Genomic DNA, 24,864 nt, shown 5'->3' on the forward strand with positions numbered 1-24,864 from the left:
CAAAATTTTAATATCAAAACTGTGCTGAATGTAATGCCCTGGTGATCTCGTATAATTTGACTCTTATTTTGTTAATGTGAATAAACCGCATTCTTTTTCAGGTAGAAAAAAATTCTGCTAAAATAACCATACTGTATAGTAATAACATTTCTGGAAAAAATATAATTCTGGTAATAAAAACCAAAATATGTGGTATTTGAAAAATTTTTTTGGAAGTTTTTCTATTCACATGGTAACCATTTACGGGAAATTTGGTTTTCAAAATTATAGTTCTTTCTACCACATTTGGTCAAAAATATAAATCTGAGAAGTAAATTTAACCGAATAAATAGTTTTTATGCCATGCTGTAAGATAACATGGTTGAAATACAAAAATTTACCACATTCACCAAACTTCATCACATATTTTAAAACTATGTATTATTGATTGTTTCACCAAAATCATTACAGAAGTAGATAAAACCACAGTAAACTTTATTCTATAGTTTCAGGTAGTTTTGACAAAACGTTTTTCAATGTGCTAAAATTATGTTTTTGAAGTATATGAATGAGAATTTAAAAGTATACAAATTTTTTCCACCTATTCTAAGAAAACTAGGAATTTACGAGCGTCATTGGAAATGTACATATGTACAAGAAAAAATGAAGTACTCTATTTTATAGTACCAAAATCTGTTCATCTGCTAAGGGCTTTTTTTGTGAAATTGTTTTTAATGTGTGCTCTTTTAGTCAATAAGGATACATTTTTATTTTAAAAATTTTGAGTTCATCTTTTATTAATAAAAGGTGATAAGACAGGCTTCCATTCAAACTAATCAAGCGCAAACTGATTTAGATTTTTCGAATTATCGTTTAACGCAACATAAATAGTTTAAATGGGTGAAAATATCCATGAATAATTACAGTAATATAACTACAAATATCACCATTTTCTTAATACTAAATGAAATATGCANTAAATGTAGAAAAGTGTATGAATTTTTATCACACAGAACAGTTTAAAAAGAGTTGATATGTGGAATGATTTTTTTTTCTTATTCCCCCCCCACTTTTTTTTAATGCTGAATTTAATATAAAAACCAAAAGAGATTTCCTGCTCTTTCTGAGTTATGCAGAAGCGAGGTTAACAAATTATGAAATAGATATAAATGAAATTATGAAAAATAGTGGGAGGATAAAATTGTTTAACGCTCGTCACCTACTTTGTTTTTACGATTAGCGGCTCCCTTTCATACTTCACTCCCACTGTTACAAAAAGAGTCCCTCAAAAGACCTCGATGACTTCTTCTTGAGCCCACATGAAAAAGTTAAATGTTGTATTCTTTTTTTAATTCTGCTCTAACTCTTAAAAAAAAAAAAAAATAAAAAAAAATAAAAAAAAATTAAGCAAAAAAATTTTTTTTTGATGTTAATCAATTTTGCGCCTTTTTGAAATAATGCTCCAATGGCAGTCGCCATGCTTGCCATACCCTAGATACGCCGCTGAGTACAAAACACGAATCTATTTCAAAAGCGAACTCATCTAAACCGTGTGTGTATCTTCTTTTTGCTCTAAAATCACCGAAACAGACGGTACAGTAATGTTAGAATTAAGAGAGATGGGGAAAATATACCATTGCACTCGCTCTAATTTTATTTCAGCTCTGTGATATAAAATTAGCGGAATGAATTTTAAAGAATTCAATGGTTTTTAAGGTTTTTGTTGTCACATTAAGAGGAGCCCAGTCGTATTGAAAGAAATTTAGTAAATTTTGCTTTGTTTATATGCGTAAATTTAAATAAAAAACTCACTTATTTAGGAAACAATAACAAACTTATAATAAATGATGTCTTAAATTTAAACAAAATGTAAATTAAATTAATTTAATTGAAATTTTACAAAATTAAAAACTATTGAAGAGTAGTATAGATTAGATTTTAAAAGCTTTCCACAATGATGCGTAGCGTCTTTGAAACGAAACAAATATTCTGAATAAAAGAGAAGAAAATTTTGAACTATGTAAAATCAATGAACAGAAATATTAACTTTAAAATTGGTTAATTTATTTTACTTTTAATCAATATTTTTGATTCCAAATGTACATTTTTTAATGAATATTAATTTATGAAACATAATTTTGTTAACGTTTGGCATCTAGTAATGTTTTGTTGGAAAAGTTGAATATTTAGTAACAACATACAAAACGATTGTTTCACATTTAAAATAAAATATGTACCTTATAATAGTTGTCTTATTGTAGCTTTAAAGTCAAAATTATGTTTTTTCTTTGCACAAGTGAAATTTTGAACAACATTCTAAGAGCTTTTTCTTGCCAAAAATAGTATATTTCTTACATTATTATTATCATGATTATGTTATAAGACATAACATACATACCAAAATTTTAATATCAAAACTGTGCTGAATGAATGTGCCTTGGTAATCTCGTATAATTTGACTCTTATTATGCCAGTGTAAATAAACTGCATTCTTTTTTCAGGTAGAAAAAATTTCTGCTAAAATAACCATAATGTATAGTAATAACATTTCTTAAAAAAATATAAACCAGGTAATAAAAACCAAAATATACGGTATTTGAACAATTTATTTAGAAGTTTTTCTATTCATATGGTAACCATTTACGGGAAATTTGATTTTCAAAATTATAGCTTTTTTTACCACATTTAGTCAAAAATACAAAACTGAGAAGTAAATTTACCCAAATTAATAGTTTTTATGCCACGCTTTAAGGTAACACGGTTAAAATACAAAAATTGACCACATTCACCAAACTTCATCACATATTTTAAAACTATATATTATTGATTGTTTCACCAAAATCATTACAGAAGTAGATAAAACCACGCTAAACTTTATTCTATAGTTTCAGGTAGTTTTGACAAAACGTTTTTTAATGTGCTACAAATATGTTTTTGAAGTATGCGAATGAGAATTTAGAAGTATACTGAATTAAATATGTATTAAATTAACTAAGCAAGTATAAAAATCTCTAATTAAGCACATCTTTGTTTTTAAATTGGAATTGCATATAAATTTAACCTAAAAATTACTTGCTCCAGTTTTCTTCGAGCTAAGAAAGAAATGAAATCGAACGCAATGACTTTTGAAGTAATGACTGCTTTTGTAGAAATATGTGTATATTTTACTCTAACTTGTTTAAAATCTTTTTGAATAACCCAATTTATTTCAAAACCTGCTTTTTAATTGAAATTACATTTAAGTTTAAACAGAAAATTACTTGCTCCAGTTTTCTTAGAGCTAAAAATAACAATTTAGAAGTAATGACTGCTTTTGTAGAAATATGCGTATATTTTAATTTAACTTGTTTAAATCCTGTTAAAATAACCCAATTTGTTTCAAAACATGTCTCAAAATTATAGTTTTTAAACTTTTAAATTATAATTGTAACTTTAAAAACTGTTTTTAAATATTTTTACTAAATCATTTGCCTAAATTGCATTGGCATATAATGCAAAACTATGAAATAAAACATTTAATGAAAACAAATGCCAAGTGAAACAATTATACAGTGGTTAATGTTTTTATAAAAGCACTGGCCTTTTATAAAATGCTTACATTTTCCTATCTAACGGTAATATATATGTTTATAAACTACATTTAGAGATTTATATCTAATTTTAAAAAAAATAATTTAAAGTAATAGGAAAATTAAGAGAAATAAAAAGAACAATAAATAAAAAAATCACAAATTAATTTTAATTCCTTAAACAACGAAAGATTAAATAAACACTGTATTCTAAATATTTTTCAAAAGGACTCTAATCTATTAATATTTTTTTATCTTCACCAAATTTCTGAAGAAAGAAAATTAATTATGCAAAAGAAATGACAAAATATTACTTAAGGCCGCTAACACAAATCTTAAGAATGTTAATTTTTTAATTGCATCTAATTTTTTGAAAGCTTCTTCCGGCTGTTTTAAGCAAAACTTAAAAGACATCTTTTTATTTAATCGTTAAGAGCATTAAACATTCATTGCTTTAATTGAAGGATAGCATAACGCCCAGTCGTTAATTACTAGTCAACTAAAAACAATTATCTAGCACTTTCCCCAAAAGACTGGAAGTTTCTTAATTTTCCCCAAACACATCGGGAAAAATGAGGGGAAAACACTCGACGCATCTACTCTGTCGCAATTACGGGGAGTGATTATCGATCTTGCGCCAAAACATCGCTGGTTGTTGGGATGAGCGCGAAAATTAACAGGCGCTGAGCCAGAAAAACTGGTTTCATGACAACCCTTCAATTTATTTACCGATTCCAATTAGCGAGGACGAACCTCTCATATTTAAATGAATGTCATCACAGGCTTGCCACATGCTTTCCGTGACGTCATGTTGTTACCCGAAATGATTTTTTATAAGCTTTTTATCACTGATGCGTTTGATTCCGATGACTTTTATGTTGTCAGTGAGCTATTGGAGGTAACTTAGTAACTTTTCATGAATTAAAGCTATCGAGGCGTATGATGAGCAATGAATGGTGATTTTATGGTTGTTTTTTTTTATTATTTAAGGAAGAGCATTTAGAATCCATTTGAATTCTCTAAATAATAAAGCTAATTTTTTTTTTTTTGTAATTTGAATGTTGCTCAGGTGTTATGCTATCTGGGATTATTAGTCTTTTACGTGGAATTTACGATCAATTTCCTTCAAATTTAACAAAATTACCAATTAGCAATTTACAAATTTAGCAATTTACTAATTACGAATTTAGATTACCGATTTCTCAGAGAAATCATTGCTTCTGCGTTTATATATCTGGTGAGAGATTATCTTAATTTTAAACTTGAGTGAAAAATTGTTGAATAGAATAGAGTAAATTTATTTAGAGAGAGCTGTAAAAAAAAACTCTTACTTTAGTTTGAACCTGATCTGTTGATGCGGGGTCCGAAACACAACACTTTCGAGGGCACCTTGGTCGTAACTTTAAATCAAATTTACTTGTTTGTTTCTGAAGTGCCTTTAAATTATTTACAGCATGAGTGAATTACGATATATTAGTAAATGTTTGATTATATTTATTACGATTTTTGTTAACTTATTATTCTAATATACAATTTGTAAAGAAAAATACGAAAAGTAATTATTTATAACATTTATGGGGCCCAGACAAGGGGCTCTCGAGCCTTATGATATATTATAGGAACTAGCCACAATACTATATTAGATTTGTTCCCAGTGGCAAGTAGCGCAATACCAATAATACTAGAATATCATAAATACCACAATATGATGCCATATATGATGCTTGATTATTTGTGGCATAGTATATATTACCACAAATAATCAAGCATCATATATGGCAATTATAATTGGGCAATTATTTAAGCCAACGGAAAAGGTATAGTACCTATTTATTTTGTTACCAATTTAATGTGATTTTTTTTGTTCCAATATGATGATACAGTAAAAAATAAAAGAAACTCGCCTGTTAAAATTCTCCTTTTTATTTTTGAAAAAAGAAATTAAGTTCAATTTCTTATTTACTACACATTTCCAGAAAAATTTGTTTAAAACTAAACTTCGAACTTCAAGTACTGCAACTTTAGGGTAATAAGAATATTTTTAACATAGTGTTCATTCAACTTGATACATAGTGTTCTCTCAACTTGATAAAAAGTGTCTTTTTTAATGAAACATATGCTTTGAATTGTAAAATTATATTTTCGAAAATATTAATACGCTTAAATGCTTATTTCTGACATGCTGCTGACATGCTTATTTCTGAAATTTCGTTTGATTTTTATTTAAATTCTCCAATATTTATTTAAATTGTGCGCTTGAATTATCGTTATTAGATAATATTAAAAAATGATATTTTTGATGTGAAACGATCTGTATTGAAATTTATGTCATCTATGTAAACAATCTATACTTTCAGGTATTAAGTAATATAATCATTAAACTTACAACTTCTGAAAAATTATAACTAGGTTTTAATTAAAAAAATTTAATTAAGTTTCAATTATATGCACTTATTCTTACATTGTTTAAAAATGTTATGTAATTTTTCTGAAAGAAATAAAATAAAAAACCCATTCTGAGGGAGCATAAATAAAGATATGGGAAGAAAACTGCTTCTCAAATGCTATGGAACAATCACCACTTTTCAAAGTAATCTAAATAATGTTTACAATTCAAGAGAATGTAATAATAACGTAAATATCGAAAAAGTACAGTTTGTTAGATTTAGTTTTTCACGTTTTTTTTAAATTTATTTATGTATTTTTTTATCTTATCTTTATTTTACAAGAAATTCATCATAGGCGTTTTAAAACTAGTATTTGTGGAATGCCTGCTAAAGATATGCATTTTATGATGAACAATTATGTTGGCATATAATAACATAATAACTTATTTTGCTTTTTATATAATTTTTTTTATTAACTCTTAGGTAATTTTCAGTTTATTAATAAAAAGTTTTTCTTTACAGATGTTTTACTATTTTTTAAGCAAAAACTTGAGGAGAGAAATTAATTACAATATAGTTCGGTAAATAAACAAATATTTCTGATCGAATATATTGTTTCGCTTAAAAAATATAAAACTTTATCTTTAAGCTTTATATACAAATAACTTCTTTTATTTATTATTTGTTCATCGAATATTTATTCAATTTTATTTTTAAATGAAAAATAATAAAAATAGCATAATTGATTGTAACTTCAAGTGGAAATGAGCCAAATCTAAAATTTTTCTTTAATGATTAGGTTTGAATTGCATTTTCATTTAAAAAATCAATTCATTTTTTTTCTAATTCGAATGAATTTTTATCTTAGAATCTTTTCTATTGTATGACAGAAAAAAATCGTTAAATGGTGCAAAATTACACTGAATAATTTCGCACGGAAATAGACACCAAATCAAACTTAAGAAGATTAAGACTGCGAAGTGATGAAGTGAGACAGCGAAGTGACTGCATTGCATAATTAGTGATGACGAATATGTTAATCAATAGAGCTATTTACGAATTTGAAATTCGATGTGCTCGTAAAATATGCAAATGCTGAATAATCCGTCAAACGCTTACGATTACAATAAACTGAGGAAAAATTAAGTTTTCTGGGCATGGGTCATTAGAAAAATTCATAGAGTTAAAAGTTCGCTTATCACGGGAGCATTAACAAAATTGGCAAATCAAGTAAATAATTGAGATTAAGTGTTTAAATAGTTTAATTATTTGTTACTCTTTTGTGATGAAAAGTTTAAGTCAATATACTGCCAAAACTATACGGAGAAAAAAAAATCTGGTTAAATTACAGTACTGTATGGTAACGACATTTCTCGTAAAAAAAAAGACAAAAAACGTAATTCTGATAATAAAACCAAAATATATGGTATTTATAAACCATTCATTAGGAAATTTTTAAGATCTAATGATAATGGTTAATCGGAAATTCTGGTTTTTAAAATTATAGTAACTTCACATTTAGTATAAAACACGAAATTGAAAGTAAATTTATCCAAATAAATGGTTTTTAGACCATGATCTAAGAAATCATGATAAAATTACTAAATGGTGCCACTTTTTCTAAATTTTATCACTTTTACTAAATTTTATCACATATTATGACAATATATTTTAAGTTAAGTTAACAAAAATCATTACCAAATCTCTTCGGCAAAAACTACTGAGCTTATCGTGTTTCCATAATGTCAGAAGCACGGTAAAGTTAATCATATTCTGGTAATTCTGACCATACTTTTTTTCTCAGTGTACTCTCAGTTGACTTAGGCTTTTCTTCCCAAAAAAGGTATCAAGAAGCTAAGAAGACTTTACCAATTTTTTCCAATTATTGAATTGATCTTGTGCTTCGGCAGCAAAACCATACATAAACATACAGTAAAATGCTAAGAAATATGTTGAGAAATATCTCAAAAAAGTTGGTTTAATGTTGAACCATAATATGAGGTGAATTTTCTACAGTTATGAATTGTTAAACCTGCGAAAGTTGAACCATTATATTAGTATCTTGAACAATAATATGAAGTACATTTTCTGAAATTCACATCAGTAATGAAGTCGTAAACCGATTCAAAATATCAAACCATAGAATCGTGTAAACAAGTTTAAGAATTACTACAATTTTGGTCTAAATTATAACTCTATTAAAGTTACAGCCTTAGAAGATATTTTGATTAAACACGGTCCAAAATTTCCTTCAATGAAAATTAATTGAAAAGCTCATGATGTCTTAATATCCACTATCTCGAGTAGATTTTCCATGTCTTAGTAACGTCCTAAATTATTATATGTATCTTATTAACATTGTGTGTGAAAAACATTTGAGTGAATATTTGACGACTTTGTTTTACAAACTTATGGATGCATTTTCACGAAACGAAATTCACTAATTTGAATTGTTTAAATGATTTTCACGCCACTTTTTCACATATTAATCCTTTTACGCTTAATGTTGCTTTTAAACAAAACAATTTTGGTTGAATTTTCATATTTTTTATTTTTTATTAATAAAGCAACAATGCATTTCAATGTGCCATGCTTTTTATCATGTCAACAAACTTTTTATTGAGAAATTATTGATTAAAAATTGTTTAATAACGTGAATAGTAAGTTAATTATTATTATTATTTAAAGCTAGAAATGGAATTCAACTATGCATGAAAGATTAGAAATGATTGGAAAAAAACATGTAGTTTCTAAGCAAAGGAGTTGAATTTCAGGAGAGAAAATGAATTTTTATTACATTATTTTTATTCTAAATAATAGAGAAGTAAACATGAAAACAAAATCTTAAAAAAAAATATAGTTATTTAAAAGTTTATATAATCGTGAAACTTTACGTAATAGTTAGTAAGTCTTTTTATTTTCCAATCAGCTGTTAATAGTACATAAATCGTATAAATTTAAAGAATAAATGATTTTTATGTGCATAAATTAAGGTATAAATGTAGGAAAGCGTGGAAATTGGCATTGGAAAAATGCTGTAGTTCAACTGAGAAAAATGATTCAACTTAAAACCTCGTTAAAAATGCAGTAAATTTGGATCCTTCATCGTATCATTATTTTTGTCTGAACTTCGAATCAATTTTTGTCAGAATTTACAATACAAACTAACCACTAAATTGAGAGAAAAAAGCTCTAAATTCTTTTAAATCTAGTTAAATTTATATTAAAATAATTGTATTTAATAAAATTTTGTGTATTAAATACGATTCAATATTTCAAATAAGAACAGTAAAAAGTAAATGTTTCAACTTTATATAAAGCATGGTTCAGTTTAACACCTTATTAAAAATACATAAATTTGCAACGTAATAGGATTAAACGTATCATTATTTTGGTTCCTATTTTAAATTTTTCTCAGAATTTAGAGTAAAAACTAACCACCAAATGGAAAAAAATGTTCTAAATTCCTTTAAAACAAGTTAAATTTGCTAAAAAAATTATGTATTATTCGTTCGACAGATTCAATACTTTGAAGGAAAAAAAATGATTTATGTAACTTAATGTAAATATCTTGTTTACAATTTTGCATATAAATAATACTTAATAAGTGCACTGATTAACTTGTTTTGCATATACATATAACTTTGCAATAAAATTAGTCAACGCGTATTTGTAATTATGTGTTCTCGAATGTTATAAATTGTTCTCATTCAATAGAGGCAATTTTTTTATATTATGATAAACATAATTACTGATATTTCTTAGATTTGATAAAATACGAACAAACATTTGTAAGGTTTAAAAAAACAGTTGTTAAATATTCTTAATCATTAAACATTTATAATTAGCAACGAGCATGTTTTGAAATGGTATTCAAGCAACAATGTCTTTGTGTTTTGAAGATTTGGAGACCGTTTCTGATAACTTAAACACCATTTATCAGTCACGCGTTTCCAATTAGTTGACCGTAATTAAATAAACTAAATAGTTGCAGCTTTTAGAGACGTCGCCATGCCTCTAAATCTCAAAAACACACATCAAATGCTTATTCTTTCAATGAATCAGATTATATTGTACTTCACAGAAAGCATTTTACTTTTATTCAGTGGTGTTCTCCAGTTTTCAAATGATTGTTAGTTAAAGTAGTAAGTTCTTTTTGTAATAAAAAGACCAAACAAATAAAGTTTTTCATAAAATTTATTGCAATTTAAATATATTATGGGAATGTAATTACAGAGTTGTAAACATGAGGCATTTTTTTTTTCAAATTTTGAAAATGAATACTATTTGATAAAGTTAACTAAAACAGTATAATATGAGCTTACTTCATCTCACAAAATACAAAGAAAAATGATCAGGTTTTCAAAAGAAAAAAGTGCAATAAATAAACACTATATAAGCTCTAAACTATATAATTACTTTGTTAAACAATTAGTTAAAACATGTTTATCATAAAGTAAAATAATTAGACTATTTTATTATGTTAGTTTACGGTGCAAAACTGTACATGCGCTAAAAATATTAAGTACATTATTGCTCTTCTTACACATGAAATGATTTTATTTGTTTTTTTATTCACATTTCTACTTGTAGTTAAAATTAATTATTATTTATTTAATTTATCGAAAGTGTTATGGGTTATATTACAAAATGCTTTTTTAATATTTTAGATGACTAAAATAAAAATAATTATATAGTTAGTATTATATTTTTTAATCGATTTGGCTAAACATGTTGACATTTTCATTTGTTTATTAGTTATAGACTTTAAAAAAATGCCAATAAATGTAAAAAAAAGATTGATTTACAATACTGTTATCAGAGATATTGTTACAATAATAATATGATAACTGAAAACGCTTTATTTTCTTCCAACAATAGGAAAACAAAGTAGCTTGGTTAATTTTTTTCATTTTCATTAATCTAGATGGTATCTTTAAAAAATAAAACAAATTTAATCGTTTATTATAAATAATTTTAAAGAATCAGCTCAGTTTCTCAACAAAGTTAATCCTATCTAATACTGTTACAGGAAAAATCGACACAAAATATTCAAATTAAAATACTTTATTTCCTGTTGTTTTCTAAAGTAAAAAGTTATTTAATTTAAAATCTTACTATTCTTAGTAAGAAAATTATATAGTTTGTACTATAAGGAAAATATGGGATATAGCAGCTTTATAAAAATATATGTATATTTTTTTTTTACAAAAGTAATTCACGATAATAATATTTGTATTAATTTTCAAATATCTGCAAACCAAATGAATTATATTTTTTCACAAATTTAATTCTTAAATAAAACCAACTTTTAATTAGATTACCATGATATTCTATTGCCAGTAAACGAACAAAACTTCAATAAATACAGTGTTTTTTAAAAGAAAAAAAAACAATTTGACAATGAACAACATATATTTTATATTACATAGTAATTCGAATCTCTCTTTTAATTATAACCATTTATTGCAACAATTTTTATCGCAAGAATGTCTTATAAAATTCAGGTTATAATTTTATCAGAAGTAAGGTGGCTAAAAGTCCCACTATAAGCTATCACTCTTCAAGTCTTCTTTTTCTTCTTTTTTTTTTAAACAAATTGTCCATTTTGCTTCTTTGTAACAAAGATCTGATCAACGGCGACTCTAGATTAGACTTAATGACTTTAGATTTCATTAGTCAACACGTGAAATGTTGTTTTTATTGCATTTATTTGAAAGCTCAACAAATTGGTGAAGATAAAGAGTGTGGAGGTGCTAAGAAAGATGGCCTTTCTACACCACTTTGGTGATGTCCAACAGCTGCAGCTGCTGCTGCCGCTGCATGGGCAGCTGCAGCATTCTCACTAGCCCATGGTTGCAAAGTTTGAAGCGCGTGCAAGGAAGCGTTACTTATACAGAGTGGATCCCTGCTTTGATCATATATGGACTTAGAAACTACTTCAGCTTGTAGAGACATCATCAGTCTATTGGCAGCTTGTCGTTCAGCTTCTCTCTCCTCTGCTGTTTGCCGCCTGTAAAAGAAAACAAATGTTAACATTTATGAAGAATTAGAAAATAAATTTTAACATTTATGAAGGATTAGAAAATAAATTTTAACATTTATGAAGAAACAGAATATATTTCTTTTTAATATTTATGAAAAATAGAAAATAAATTTTAACAGTTATGAAGGTTTGGAAAATAAATTTTAACATTTGTGAATGATTAGAAAATATTTTTTTTAAAAATTAGGATGGATTCGAAAATTAATGTTAACATTTAGGAAGGATTAGAAAATTTTAAATTTTACATTTGAGAAGGATTAGAAAATTAGTTTTGAAATTTATATAGAATTAAAAATTCTTCCAACTCTTTTTCTATATCCTAACCTATCCTTCTATCCTTATCAATATATTAAACTCATCTTTTCATTGTGCTCATGCTTTGATTTCATTTTTCCTTATTTTCAAGAGATGTAAGTGATATTGTCAAAATTCTTAATGTATTGAATTTTAGCTATAATTTGAAATCTATGTGGCAACCAGTAAAATACACAAACATCAGTGAGTATGAGTTCGGGACATTTCGAGCTCTGTAAGATAAGATAGAAAATTTTCCCCAATACATTATTACTTGCTGCTTTATTATTTTTTTTCTCACGCAGATATCGAGCCATAGCTTGAGTATCGTATAACATATCTAAGTTATTGCTCGAAAAAAGCAAGCTCCATGACCAATAATTGGTATTAAAATATGCTGCACCATAACGCCATTTATGTTTAAAATTTCTACAGCTATTTTAGAAGGGATCAAAAATAAATCTAAATAATTACATTGCAACACAAGTTTTTGTAATTACAAGTAATTACAAGTTTTTATTTCTATGAAATACAAAGTTATTCTAAATATATACTTGACGTACAAGTAACTATTTAACATTACTTGAACTATTACTTAAAATAACCTAAAAAAATGAATTTTAAATAAATGCTTAACGTCTAACTATTTTTTTTTTTAATTTCACTAAAATTATTACTTAAAATAACTTAACGAAACGAATAATAACTTAACGAAACGAATAATAACTATAATATTGCCAATAGATAGAGAAAAATCCGAGTTTATGGCGCCATATGTGAGAAATATATTGAGAAAAATTAACTTTGGTATAAAAATATCCTTCGAAGCGCATTTTTATTGCCTAGAAAATCTTGATTTCCTTTGTTGTGTTTCTTTATTATAAACTAATCTTACCTGACCTTATTTTACAACGTTATACGAGAAATTTTAATAATAAGAATTATAATAATAAGAAAAATAATAAGAAACCACTGACTCATCCCCCCTGTACATGCAAACCTCCTGCCTAAATTGACCATTAGAAAAATACACCTTAAGTGGTCAACTTACACAGGTTTCACTGTCTTCATCTTATTAAATATTTCGCAATTATTAAATAGTATAATGTTACATTTACTTTTATAATAAGCTTAATGGAAAATTGTGCTCATTCAATTTTTGGAATTATAACAAAATTGCAAAACATTATTTAAAATCATTTTTTCTCATTTTAACTAAATAATTTATTTGACTATAAAACATTTAACGAGTTTTTCATTGCAACTTGAAAATTATTATAAGCTAAATTTAAAAATGAAAATTATACAGAAATTTGAACAATAAACTGTCCGATGTTTAAACAAAATGGGCACACCAATCGAAATATAAGAAAAGCGGGATGTACCCCAGGCTCCACGTTGAAAAAAATAAATAATATTCAATAAATAATAGGACGAATTTAAATACCTTTAGATTACAATTTAAGTAAGGCCCTTTGACGCCCAATAATCAAAAACAAGAAAATAAAATAAAATAAAAATAGCTAATGATAATTAAGAAAAAAAATATTGGAGTATTTATTTTTAAGAATTAAATTCAATAAAAAAAAATATAATATATTAGAAACATTTTGGAGAAAATTTATTGAGATTCGAAACTATTTTCTTTCTAAAGGGCTTTTCAGAAATAGAATATTTTGAGGGCACAGCAAAAAGTTTTCCCTGGACACCATAAATTCTAGCTATGGCTCAGGATATGAGCATAGCAGCTTTAAAATCTACAAACCCAAGTATACCAGAGTATATACACGTATTGTCAAAACAAGTCATTTTTATAATAATACTTAAACCAGAATTTTTTATATAAAAAGCAATTCTTTGAGCTGCGCCAAAAGAGGGAGGAGGGCAGTACCGCACTTCGAATTCTTAGTGGATTCCTCAAAAGACAAATACTTACTTTTTCATAACTACCAAAATAATGCTTCAATAAAAACCTTAGAATCACCATTGTTATTTGATATGAAACAAAATCGTCTGCAGCGCACAAATCTGACTGTGGTATATGACGTACCATCACATACAAACACGAATCCTGATGTCTATGTGATCATATAAAAGCCATTAAGATAAATATTTTAGAACTACATTGTAGAGTGTTCGAATCATACTCAGTGAATTCGACAACCATCATTCTTAGAAGGCAGGTCGAGCTACTGAATGCTTTTTTGAGAAATCGAAAATGGAATACGACGTTAGGTTATTTTATCACTTTCTAAAATGGACATTTGAGTAAAGTAACATCGGAAAGTGAACGCGTTATGAGATTTTTGTGATCTGTAATACTCGTATTAGAACATTTGGAAGATTTTCAAGGAATTTGTTCCTTTTACTAGCACGCGCAGACTTTATGGTAAGCAATTCTAGAAAACCGTTGAACATGAACGTCAGAAATGTAGGTTTATACAGAGTATAATATTCCATTTTCTGTTTTTCTTGTGCTTTATAAAGCCAACTGGATGCAAGCATTAAAAAGAATGTCATAAATATGAAGAGATCAGCAGAAAGTGCTTACGTAAAATGCAGGGACTATAACACTTTAACGTGATTTTTCGTTTTATTTTAGTTTGGGGATGAAACGAAATATGTAATCATTCTTTTATGCATACCTTTTTTGCAATATGTTTTGAAGGTTGAATATATTTTTGGTAATCTACTTTTTCTGGAAATGGAATAACAGAAAAATTTTATATCTCTTTTGAATAGTTATTATTTCAGAAGTAAAGAAAACTCTAAAAATAATATTCATTTTGCTAAACAAAAGAGCTTTTGAATTAAATAAGCTTTTAAAACTATAAATACATATTTCAAGAGTTGTGTAGGCAAAAAGTAAATGATTTTTTGAAATAAGTAAGTGTAAAATATACAACTTTCTTATACTACAAATAAAAGTCAAACTTTTTGTTGAAATAACGCCTAGCCTTGAAGATTTCCAAAATCAAAATAATAAGCAAATTTACTTATAAAAACAATAGTTTAATTTTATAAGCTACTATTTTGAAGGGAAAAAACATTAAAAGTGCTTTACGATAGATTTTGGGAAAATTGAATTGGCAATTATTTTCTTTCCCTTGTTAATAAATTCAACGCTTTTTGATCCCAATATGTACAAAAATGTCCAATGTTCACGGAATACAAATTCTGCCAAAATTACTATACTTTATGGTAAAAATACTCTATGGCAATGACATTCTGGTAAAAAAAAGAAAGAAAAAAGATCACAATTCTGGTAATAAAAAGCAGAACACGTGGTTTTTGCTCATAAATTAACGGTCATCAGAAATTCTGGTTTAAAAAAAATATAGTTTTATTAGCACACATTTAGTAAAAAATACAAAGCTGGAAAAATAATTTTACCTGAGTGAATGGTTTTTACGCCATACTCTTAGGTATCATGATAAAGATAATAACTTGTACCACATTTTATCACACATCATAAAACCATACTTTATTGTTAATTTTATCAGAATCACTACTAATACGCTTCGGTAAAAATTACCTAACTTTATGGTATTCCCATAAAGCAAGAAACACAGTAAATTTTATCATATTCCGGTAGATTGGATCATATTTCTTTCTCTTTTTAAAAAGTCTCTATATATTGAAATTTTTTATCGATTGCATTGTTTTTTCATATTCGTAGCAGCATTTAATATTTTTCCAAAACATTAAAGCAAATGTTGTTTCCCCGTTAAAAAAATAAATAAATAAATAAACGATAAATACATTATTTTTGGAGTCTAGTGTATTGCTTAGTGGGAAGCAATTATTATCTGTGTACCGCCCTGTTGTAAATTTGCTGTAATTCTTTAATCGTTGAAAAACAATTCTCTTTATAGCATGTCATTGCTTCATAATAGCATCTTCAATTATACATTTAAATAAAAACTCTAAATCGCTAAATGATCATGCTTTAATACTAATATCTTAGCAAAGTAAGGTTTTTCTTTATTGGTCCCTTCTTATCTATCATTAACGAAAAGTTATTATTTCAACGATACACGATATTGGGTTATCATCTATCGGCGATATTTTTACTCATAAAGAATTATAGGGTGTTTATGCCAGAGAACACTTCTGGCAGGCTCATTCCAGAACAGATATAATAAAGGTATAGTAGATGGTTTGATTGGCAGACATCAGTGAATTCGAAGCAATTATGACGTCCCCGGGGTAAGAATAGGTGAATATGGAATAGATATCATTCCAATAACAGCAGTTAATGGTGCTGGTGTATCTGCTGAATCAGATTCTAATGATGTCGCCAGCCAACTCTCATCAGGAAGACTGGTATCCGAAGAGCCTTAATGAAATGGTAATAACTTGGTTACAAGCGCTACTGTGCCCGCATGTCTAGCTCCAGAAACGTCTGGCGGCGATAATAATAGTAAGAAATTTTTCTTGGCGAGCTCCATTGGTGCATGCCCTATTATGACACAAGATTAGAGGAGAGCACATCATGCATTTTCAATGAGATTGCTCATTTACGCTTCTTTCTTATGGAGTTGCAGAATCACCATCTCGTGACGTGAAAGATCACGCGCATTTAAAGAGAATGCGAGGGTAAATATAGTGTATTTTTATGAGATTATGTTCTGGATGCATTATGTTGCGAGGGAAAGAGTTAAACATTTATTCAATAATATTCGCTTTTTATTACACGAGGTGTCAGAACTGCGTATGGTCATAACACGCATTAATTGCTTCTTTTCTCCTGTTTCAGGTTTATTTATGATTCTGTTTCAGGTTCAAAAGTTACATTTATAATTTTGATTCAGGTTCAAAATTTACATTTATAATTTTGATTCAGGTTCAAAAGTTAGATTTTTGATTATTTTTCAGGTGAACAAACGTAGGGAAAATGATTTCTGAACAGATAATGGTCATAGTATACATTTAGCACTTTTTTCTTCTTCTAAAATGAAAATTTCATTTCTGTTTCAGTCTCAAAATATCTGCTCTTTCTCTTGTATTGAGTTCAAAAGTTAAATTCATCATTTCGTATCTGTTACAGAATCGTTTCTTTTCTCCTGTATCAGGTTCAAAAGCTTCATTTATAATTCTGTTTCAGTTTCAAAAGTTAGATTTTTGATTCTTTTTTGTGTGAGCAAACGTGAGGAAAATGAACAAAAAGTACTTCTAAATAATATACTGGGTCACCTGCAACTAGAGTGTCAGAACTGATTAATGGTTAATGTTATTGTCACTGATTAATGGTCATAATTAATGGCCAGAACTGATTAATGGTCTTTTTTCCGGTACGAAAATTTCCTTTCTGTTTCAGGTTCAAAAACTAGGAAAATAAATATGTTAAATATGAACAAAAAATGTATCTAACTGCTAAATTGGTTTGTCCGGAAATAAGGTACTAGAACTGAATACGGTCATTACATGCGTTAACTGCTTTTTCTCTTGTATCAGGCTCAAAAGTTGCACTTATGATTCCGCTTTAGTTACAGAACTTTAATTTTTACTCTTTTCCAGGTAAGACAAATTTCAAACATTTATAAATAAATGTGAGAGTTAATAATAAATATATATAACAAATAAATTGGGTTGTCTAGGAAGTAAGTGTCAATTTTCGATAAAGGACATATGAACAAATATGACAATATAAGAATGATTGAAAACAAATGATATGTTTACACATTCAAAAAGATAGAAATCAGAAAAGTGTCACTTCTAATTAGAGGAATTAAAAAAGGCCATTGAGGAAAGAGATTCCAAAATGGAGATGTGGAAGAGAGTGATAATTACATGGCCTCTTGCTCCAGTGACAAATCAGTAAAAGCTGCCCCAGCTCGGTGGGGATGCCCCATTTCAACCACCATTTTAATCTAGCGAAAAAATCTTAACATTAGACGACCCCAACGGCAAACAACTTCACCTTTTTTGATCAAAAGTATAAAGCACATAGATAAGGTTTTCGCAGAAAAACCAGAGAGGTTTTGTAAGGACAGAATTTTAATGTTTCTAGAAATGTCTGGAAGTGTCTCGAAATATAATGAACGTTTAATTAACGCTTGTCAGAATTTAAACATGCTGCTCTTCAAAATCAGCATGAACTCTCCAGACAACCTTATGATTAAATGGAAAAGAAGAGAAAGAAAATTTCAAATTTCCTTGCAATATTTTTTTAATTGAATTGAATCAAAAAATTCTCATGTTGTTGTTGATAGTGAATAAACGTGATATATATATATATATATATATATTTGCTGTTCTTGGATNAAGTAAAGAATTTATATATATTTTAAATATATAATATATACTTTATAATATATATATTTAAGAGAGAGCATACTGCTTAGTTTAATGAGCCCTTTATTCAGACTAATGATACATAAAAAAAGATTACTTTATCTAATGTCCTCTTTGATAAATTAGTGAGAGACAAGCAAAATAAAGAAAATTACAGTGTTTAATGATGTGTGAAAAAAGTTTCTTATTTTTTTTTGATTTTTCCTCTCTGCTAAGTAAGAGTATGAACTAAAAAAAAAATTATAGTGGACTTTCAACAGAAATTCAAACAAAAAGAGAAAGGTACAAAAGTTCGTATGATTAAAAATTTCAATTTAAAGAAATAGGTACAGTTTAAGAAATAATAATAAATATTATAAGCAACGACAGCACAACAGATTTTGAAAGAAAAAAAATTCTTTTAACGGCGATATTAAGAGTGTAATTTTTACAAATTTTTAGAAAATCACTGCAGTGCTATTTTACAGAGAAAAAAATTTTGCCACTCAAAAATATGTCCCTACATAGTAAAAAATTCAGGATCAATTTTTCTTAAAAAGCTCTGATATTCAAGGTGCTGGTACTTTTGCCGTAAAATCCACACTTACATGTTACGGAAAGAAAACTGATGCATCGTAACTTTTACTGTAATAATTACAGTAAAATCCCTGAATCATTCTAATTAAATAAACATGATTGTAAAAATTACGGCATAATATTTTACTGTAAAAATTGATTTTACGGACGATACACCCACACATACACTTTATACAGTAATTTGATCCGGAGTTTTTTTTTACATTGTATAACATACTGCATTTTTAGATGCATTGTTCTCTGATCTTTGGCAAAAATGCTACCCGTTGATTGCAAAAATTAAATCCTTCTATTATTACGTTTGAAAATATAACAAGAAATAAATTTACTAACAGTACAATGTTTGCATTATTTACTTAACCAAATTTTCAGTTACTTAACAAACTCTAAGTTATGAGAATGAAACGAATGCCTATTCAATATGATAAAACGAATAAATAGGAATGAAAAAATTTATTTTCATCTAATTACAAGTAATGTGACAAAATTAAATTTTAAATTATAGAGAAACTTTAGCCGCTTTATTATCAAAAAAATTATTATTAAAAAAATATCAATTACAATTTAAATAATAAATATCATTTAATAATTAATAAAATAAGGAATTACATAATTTTTTTCCAACACTGAATTTCATATCAAAACTAGTTGAACTTCGTACGGAGTAAATAAAAAGTAAGGGTTCAATAAATCAGCATTAAACAACACTACAAAATCATGCACAAAATTGATAGACACAAGTAATTAAGCTGAAACATTCCCAATTTTATTATTTGCCTCCCTTCCCAGTGGTTTCATGTTATCAGATTAAACAAATCACATTTTTAGAAGCTCATCCCTTCAAAATAAAGATTAATTATATATTTAGTATTATTTGGCAAAATTCTATTGCTCGAGGTAAACTCTTGATGGTCAAAAATTATTATTACCTGCAATTTTCTAAGGTGCCTATTCTTTACTAATGTGCCCTTCCAGGTGGGTTTATATTATCAGATTAAGCAACTCATGTTTTTAGAAGTTCATCCTTTCAAAATAAAGATAATTATATTAAGTATCATTTGGCCTAATGCTATTGCTCGAGGTTAAATCCTGATAGTCAAAAATTAACATAATCAGCAATTTTCTTCTGCACATATCCTCTTCGGTAAGCCGTACAGAACCGTAATTTCCACAAAAGGATTTTGGTACCAATATTAGTATATTTAGTACTTAATAAAATACACCAATTAATATAATAGCCATAGTGCCCATTAGTAAAACTAAGCATCATTGGCGTCAATAGGACTATTTTTTATGGTTATTCTATGAAGAAGTCCCGTTTTCTTCATTAGTTTAACTTTTTAATACAAAACTTATTTCCACTTTAAAATTTGAACCTATTACCAATATTAATTAGGCATCATTGGTGTCAATAGCAATATGGCCATTTCTTAGGGTTTATATACACTAATAAGTACCTTTTTTCCATTCAATTCACACTTTTTCACTTCAGGGGCACACTTTTTTTATTTCAATTTGTACCTATTGCTAAAATTAATCAATTGCAATTCTCAAAAATAATTAGTAACAAAACTAGAATTTTTATAATAATTTGTGGACCATGAACTAATATCGATACTTATTTCAAAGGCCGGAAAACATCACCAAACTATTATTGAGGCCAGTAGTGCTTAATTAAATACTTCTTATATTGTCGCAAGGACGTTAATGAGAATCTATTATACTAAGGTGCTGTGATAATAGATTTTTTACCGCCTTCCGAAACGGATAAGTACCCTAATATCACCATCCACATTCATTGCCCCTAATATGCAACTATTAATTTTTTTTACTTATTTGTTGTATATTCCGGTGCTTAATTCTAAGATTATAATAGCTACTATTATATTAGCAAGCTACTATTATAATCTTAGAAGTTCAACTCACTGAAAGGAAGATTAACTAAAATATGTTATTCAAACTTTACCGTAATTTTTCCAAAGTTTAATAGATAACTGCAATTTATATCATTAGTTCTTGCTGAGATTTACTAATTAAGTTTATAGAAATCTATATTATATAAAACGCTAATACGTACGTATGTATGTATCTATCAATAAAACTGATGATATTTCTTTTATCGCGCTGGCAACAGTTTTCATTTTTAATTGATTGGATTCGGCGCGCAAGAGCACGTAGTGAGCAACCAGATAACAATAACCAGAGTGAGCATTATCAGGTTGTTCAATTCAGATTCATGCACTAAAAACATGACAATATTTAATTTAAACTCAATTAGGAATTAATTAATTAATTGAAGTGAGAATGCTTTAAAAGGCCGCTGTTGAATTGATATTTTTCTACTGGGAGCTACCTAAACGTCTAAAAAACGTTTAAGTGTTTGTATTGAATGCATTGAATTTTTTTATATTTCGCGTTTATTTATGCATTGAATTTTCACGCTTTAAAATGCAGAATATTAGTGAAGCAATATTTGATAATTTATTTTGCTAATATGTTTCTTATTTAGCTAATGTTTTGATTTTTTCACCATGTACAATCTAAATAGCTAATATACTTTTTTAAAAGCCAATAAGAACATTGGTAGAATTCTTCTACATAAGTACAATACTATGTCTTTGATGATAAAATACTATGTCTTTGATGATAATATATTATGTCTTTGTGCTAGAACATTGTGTTCATTGGCGAGCGAGCGCAGCGAGCCATGGTTCACGGCGTGAACCACATAGGAATTACGTAGCAATTCTCGGGGGTTGGCGAGCGTTAGCGAGCAGGGGGCGGAGCCTCCCAGTACGTTATAAAAGAGTATCGCTATAAGAAACACGTGGTCTCATGTACTTTTTAAAACGAATTCCGTGACGTCATTCCCATAAGTTGCGAAATTACGAATGTTGATTTTATTTTAAATAATTCATAAAAACGCGGAATAAAGTTTATTTTTAATCGTTTAAAGTTAAAATCTAACCGATTACTCATATCATAAAATAAACATCAAATTTTATAGAAATTTCTTTTTTTGGATTTTAGCGCGTGAACCAGAGATCTTGTCTGCCACGCCTTTGAACGTACATATATACACCAAACTTGATGTGGATTTGTATAAGGTTCATATACACATACATACATACATTCTGCTTTATTTATACAGTTGATGTTTAATAAAAAATAAACATGCCTTAAAATTTTATTTTAAACCTCATGTTTCTCGGTATTTTCCTGTTATTAAACGGTAATTCCGAAAACGTATAAAGTATCCACCAGGAACAAATATTGAAGATAAGTTTGAAGTAGAAATATCACTTTAGAAAAAAATGTGGCTTATTATTATATTGCTATAAACACATCATTACTGCACTTTATTTTCCCTTGCGTTATTTGAGAGTACATAAAAAATTTTGATAACCGTTTAATTGAATGGAATTAATTTCTTAGCTTATTTGCTAAATTCACAATTCTAAAATAAATTAGGTGGAGAAAAAAACTTAAGTTTAAAATCTAATTTTCTTGAAAAAAATTTATTTAGACCAAACTTTGAATTAACGAAGATGTGAGAAAATTTTCAAATAGAGACCAAATTTTGACCTTGGTATGAATAGGAAGATGAATGTTTCTTCAAACTATCAAATATTTTGGAATTGTCCCTGTTCGAATTAAAGAAAGTCCACCACATTATATCCAATTAGCTAAATTATTATGAAAAGAACTAGACCACGAAAAAAATAACATGGTCAAAACTACCAGAATGTGATAAAAATTTATCTCGTTTCTGTCACTATAGAAAAAAGTTCAATAATTTTTACGGAAGCGATTTGGTAATCATTTTGGCGAAATTAACGATTAAACATGGTATTATAATGTGTTATAAAATTTGGTAACAATGGTAAAATTTTGTAAATTTTGTATAGTACCTTAGAACATGGAATAAAAACCATTTACTCAGTTAAATTTACCTTTCAGTTTTGTATTTTTTACTAAATGCGTGATAATACGAACCACAATTTTGAAAATCAGAATTTCTGATAAACCGCTGCTAAATGAACTGAAAAAAATACCAAATGAATGATTTAAATATAGTATATTTTAATTTAACTGACCAAAATTAAGTTTTACTCTTTACCAGAAAATTTATTACCGTACAGTGCGGTGATTCTATCAGAATTTTTTTCTTTGTGTGTCTCTTCGAACTAGCCAATGTTTCGAATTATCAGTGTTCAAATTAAAGCGAGTACACCGCATTATATCCTCTTTGCTAAATTACTGCGACGAGAACAAAAAATAAAGAAAAAGGAAAACATTTCCTCAGTCTAAAAATCATAGTCACTCTAGATGCATCATCATTATTGACAGGTATCAATCGAAAAGCTTACTTTAAACTCAAAAAAATTACTTGCTCAATTTACAAAAAGCTGTAAGTAGTATCAAAGTTCGAAGAAAGTGTGTTGGCGCCTGGCGTCTGCCATTTGATTACAGTACTTCTCCTTTACTTACCTTTCAGTTTGGCGGCGAGATTTGGCTGAAGCAAGAGTTGCTTCAGGGCTCTTGTGTCATTGTGCAGGCGCCTTGGCTCAGGTAAAGTACGGAAATGAAGAAGATAACTGACTGATTATAACTGTATGGAATGTCCGAGTCACAGAAATGGCCAGACATGGTTATGTAGTCACTTAACTCTAGCCACAGTTTTGTTTCCGATTGCAACGTCGCGTGTAAAGGGACACGCCTTTCCACGAGTCTATGATTATTTTTTTCGAAATTGTTTCAGCTGTTGGGTTTTAAGATAATTTTTTTTTCTAAAAAAAGCTGAAAAATACGGGTGCCGTGGGTTTAGTTACAGACTTTTGTTTTGGAATATTTAGAGCAAGTTTCATTCATAAGAAAGTACTATAAATATAAATGGAATTGCGTTCAGTTGCTGTACATATATGAGTCTGATTTAAAAAATTAAACCTGAAAGTTTTTAATATTGTGTGCGTGTATGTTTGCAAAATGCAAGGTTGTGTACATACTTACGAATATAAATTAATCTAAGAAAAGAATACTGATCAATTAAAAAATAAGTAATGCGATGAATAATAAAAGTATTAGAGTTCATAAAAGAAAAAAATGATAGTCTCATGGTACTAAACAACTCAACTTACTAAACATTGTTAGCAGAATTTTTTTTTTTTACTCTAGACTGTGAAGTAAGAAGTGGGGGGGGGGGCTCATAAATTCAAAAAAACCATCGATTTTTTGATGCTGCAGTTATTTAAATATTCTTATTTAAATATTTTTCGTTTCATTTATATTTTCTTAAAATTTGCGATACTAAAATAATCTGAATCAAATTATGATAAAAACAAGAGTACTGGCACTCAGTACGCAGGTACTTTTATCGGAAAATCTGATAAACAGTGATTTTTTTTTTTGCGGTAATAATTATAGTAAAATTACTGAATCACTCTAATTAAATAAATATAACTGTAAAAATGAAGTAAAATATTTTACGGAAAGAATTTTACGGATGATGCACCTGAAGTGCCGGTATTTTATACTGTGGTTTGATCCAAAATTTTCACAGTGTGCAGTATTTTTACAGTTGTTTGCAAAAAAATTGCTATATCTCGTCAAGTTATTATGGATTGCCATTCCTAAATATTAAACTTGCATAGAGTACTAGAGTACTGTCTCTCTCTCTCTCTCTCTCTCTCTCTCTCTCTCTCTCTCTCTCTCTCTC

General features: G+C 27.8%; 1 protein-coding gene across 1 annotated transcript in view; it reads right to left on the bottom strand.

Moving 5' to 3' along the window:
* Nucleotides 1–10,114: 10,114 nt before the first annotated feature.
* Nucleotides 10,115–24,864, bottom strand: part of LOC107441150 (T-cell leukemia homeobox protein 1) — a 53,496-nt gene continuing 38,746 nt past the window's right edge. Inside the window, exon 3 of the mRNA XM_016054306.3 lies at nucleotides 10,115–11,948. Within this exon, the coding sequence (XP_015909792.1) occupies nucleotides 11,657–11,948 (292 nt within the window). The 3' untranslated portion in view covers nucleotides 10,115–11,656. The remainder of the gene's footprint in view (nucleotides 11,949–24,864) is intronic.

This window comes from Parasteatoda tepidariorum, chromosome 2 (genome assembly GCF_043381705.1).
Source record: "Parasteatoda tepidariorum isolate YZ-2023 chromosome 2, CAS_Ptep_4.0, whole genome shotgun sequence".
Classification (NCBI taxonomy): domain Eukaryota; kingdom Metazoa; phylum Arthropoda; class Arachnida; order Araneae; family Theridiidae; genus Parasteatoda; species Parasteatoda tepidariorum.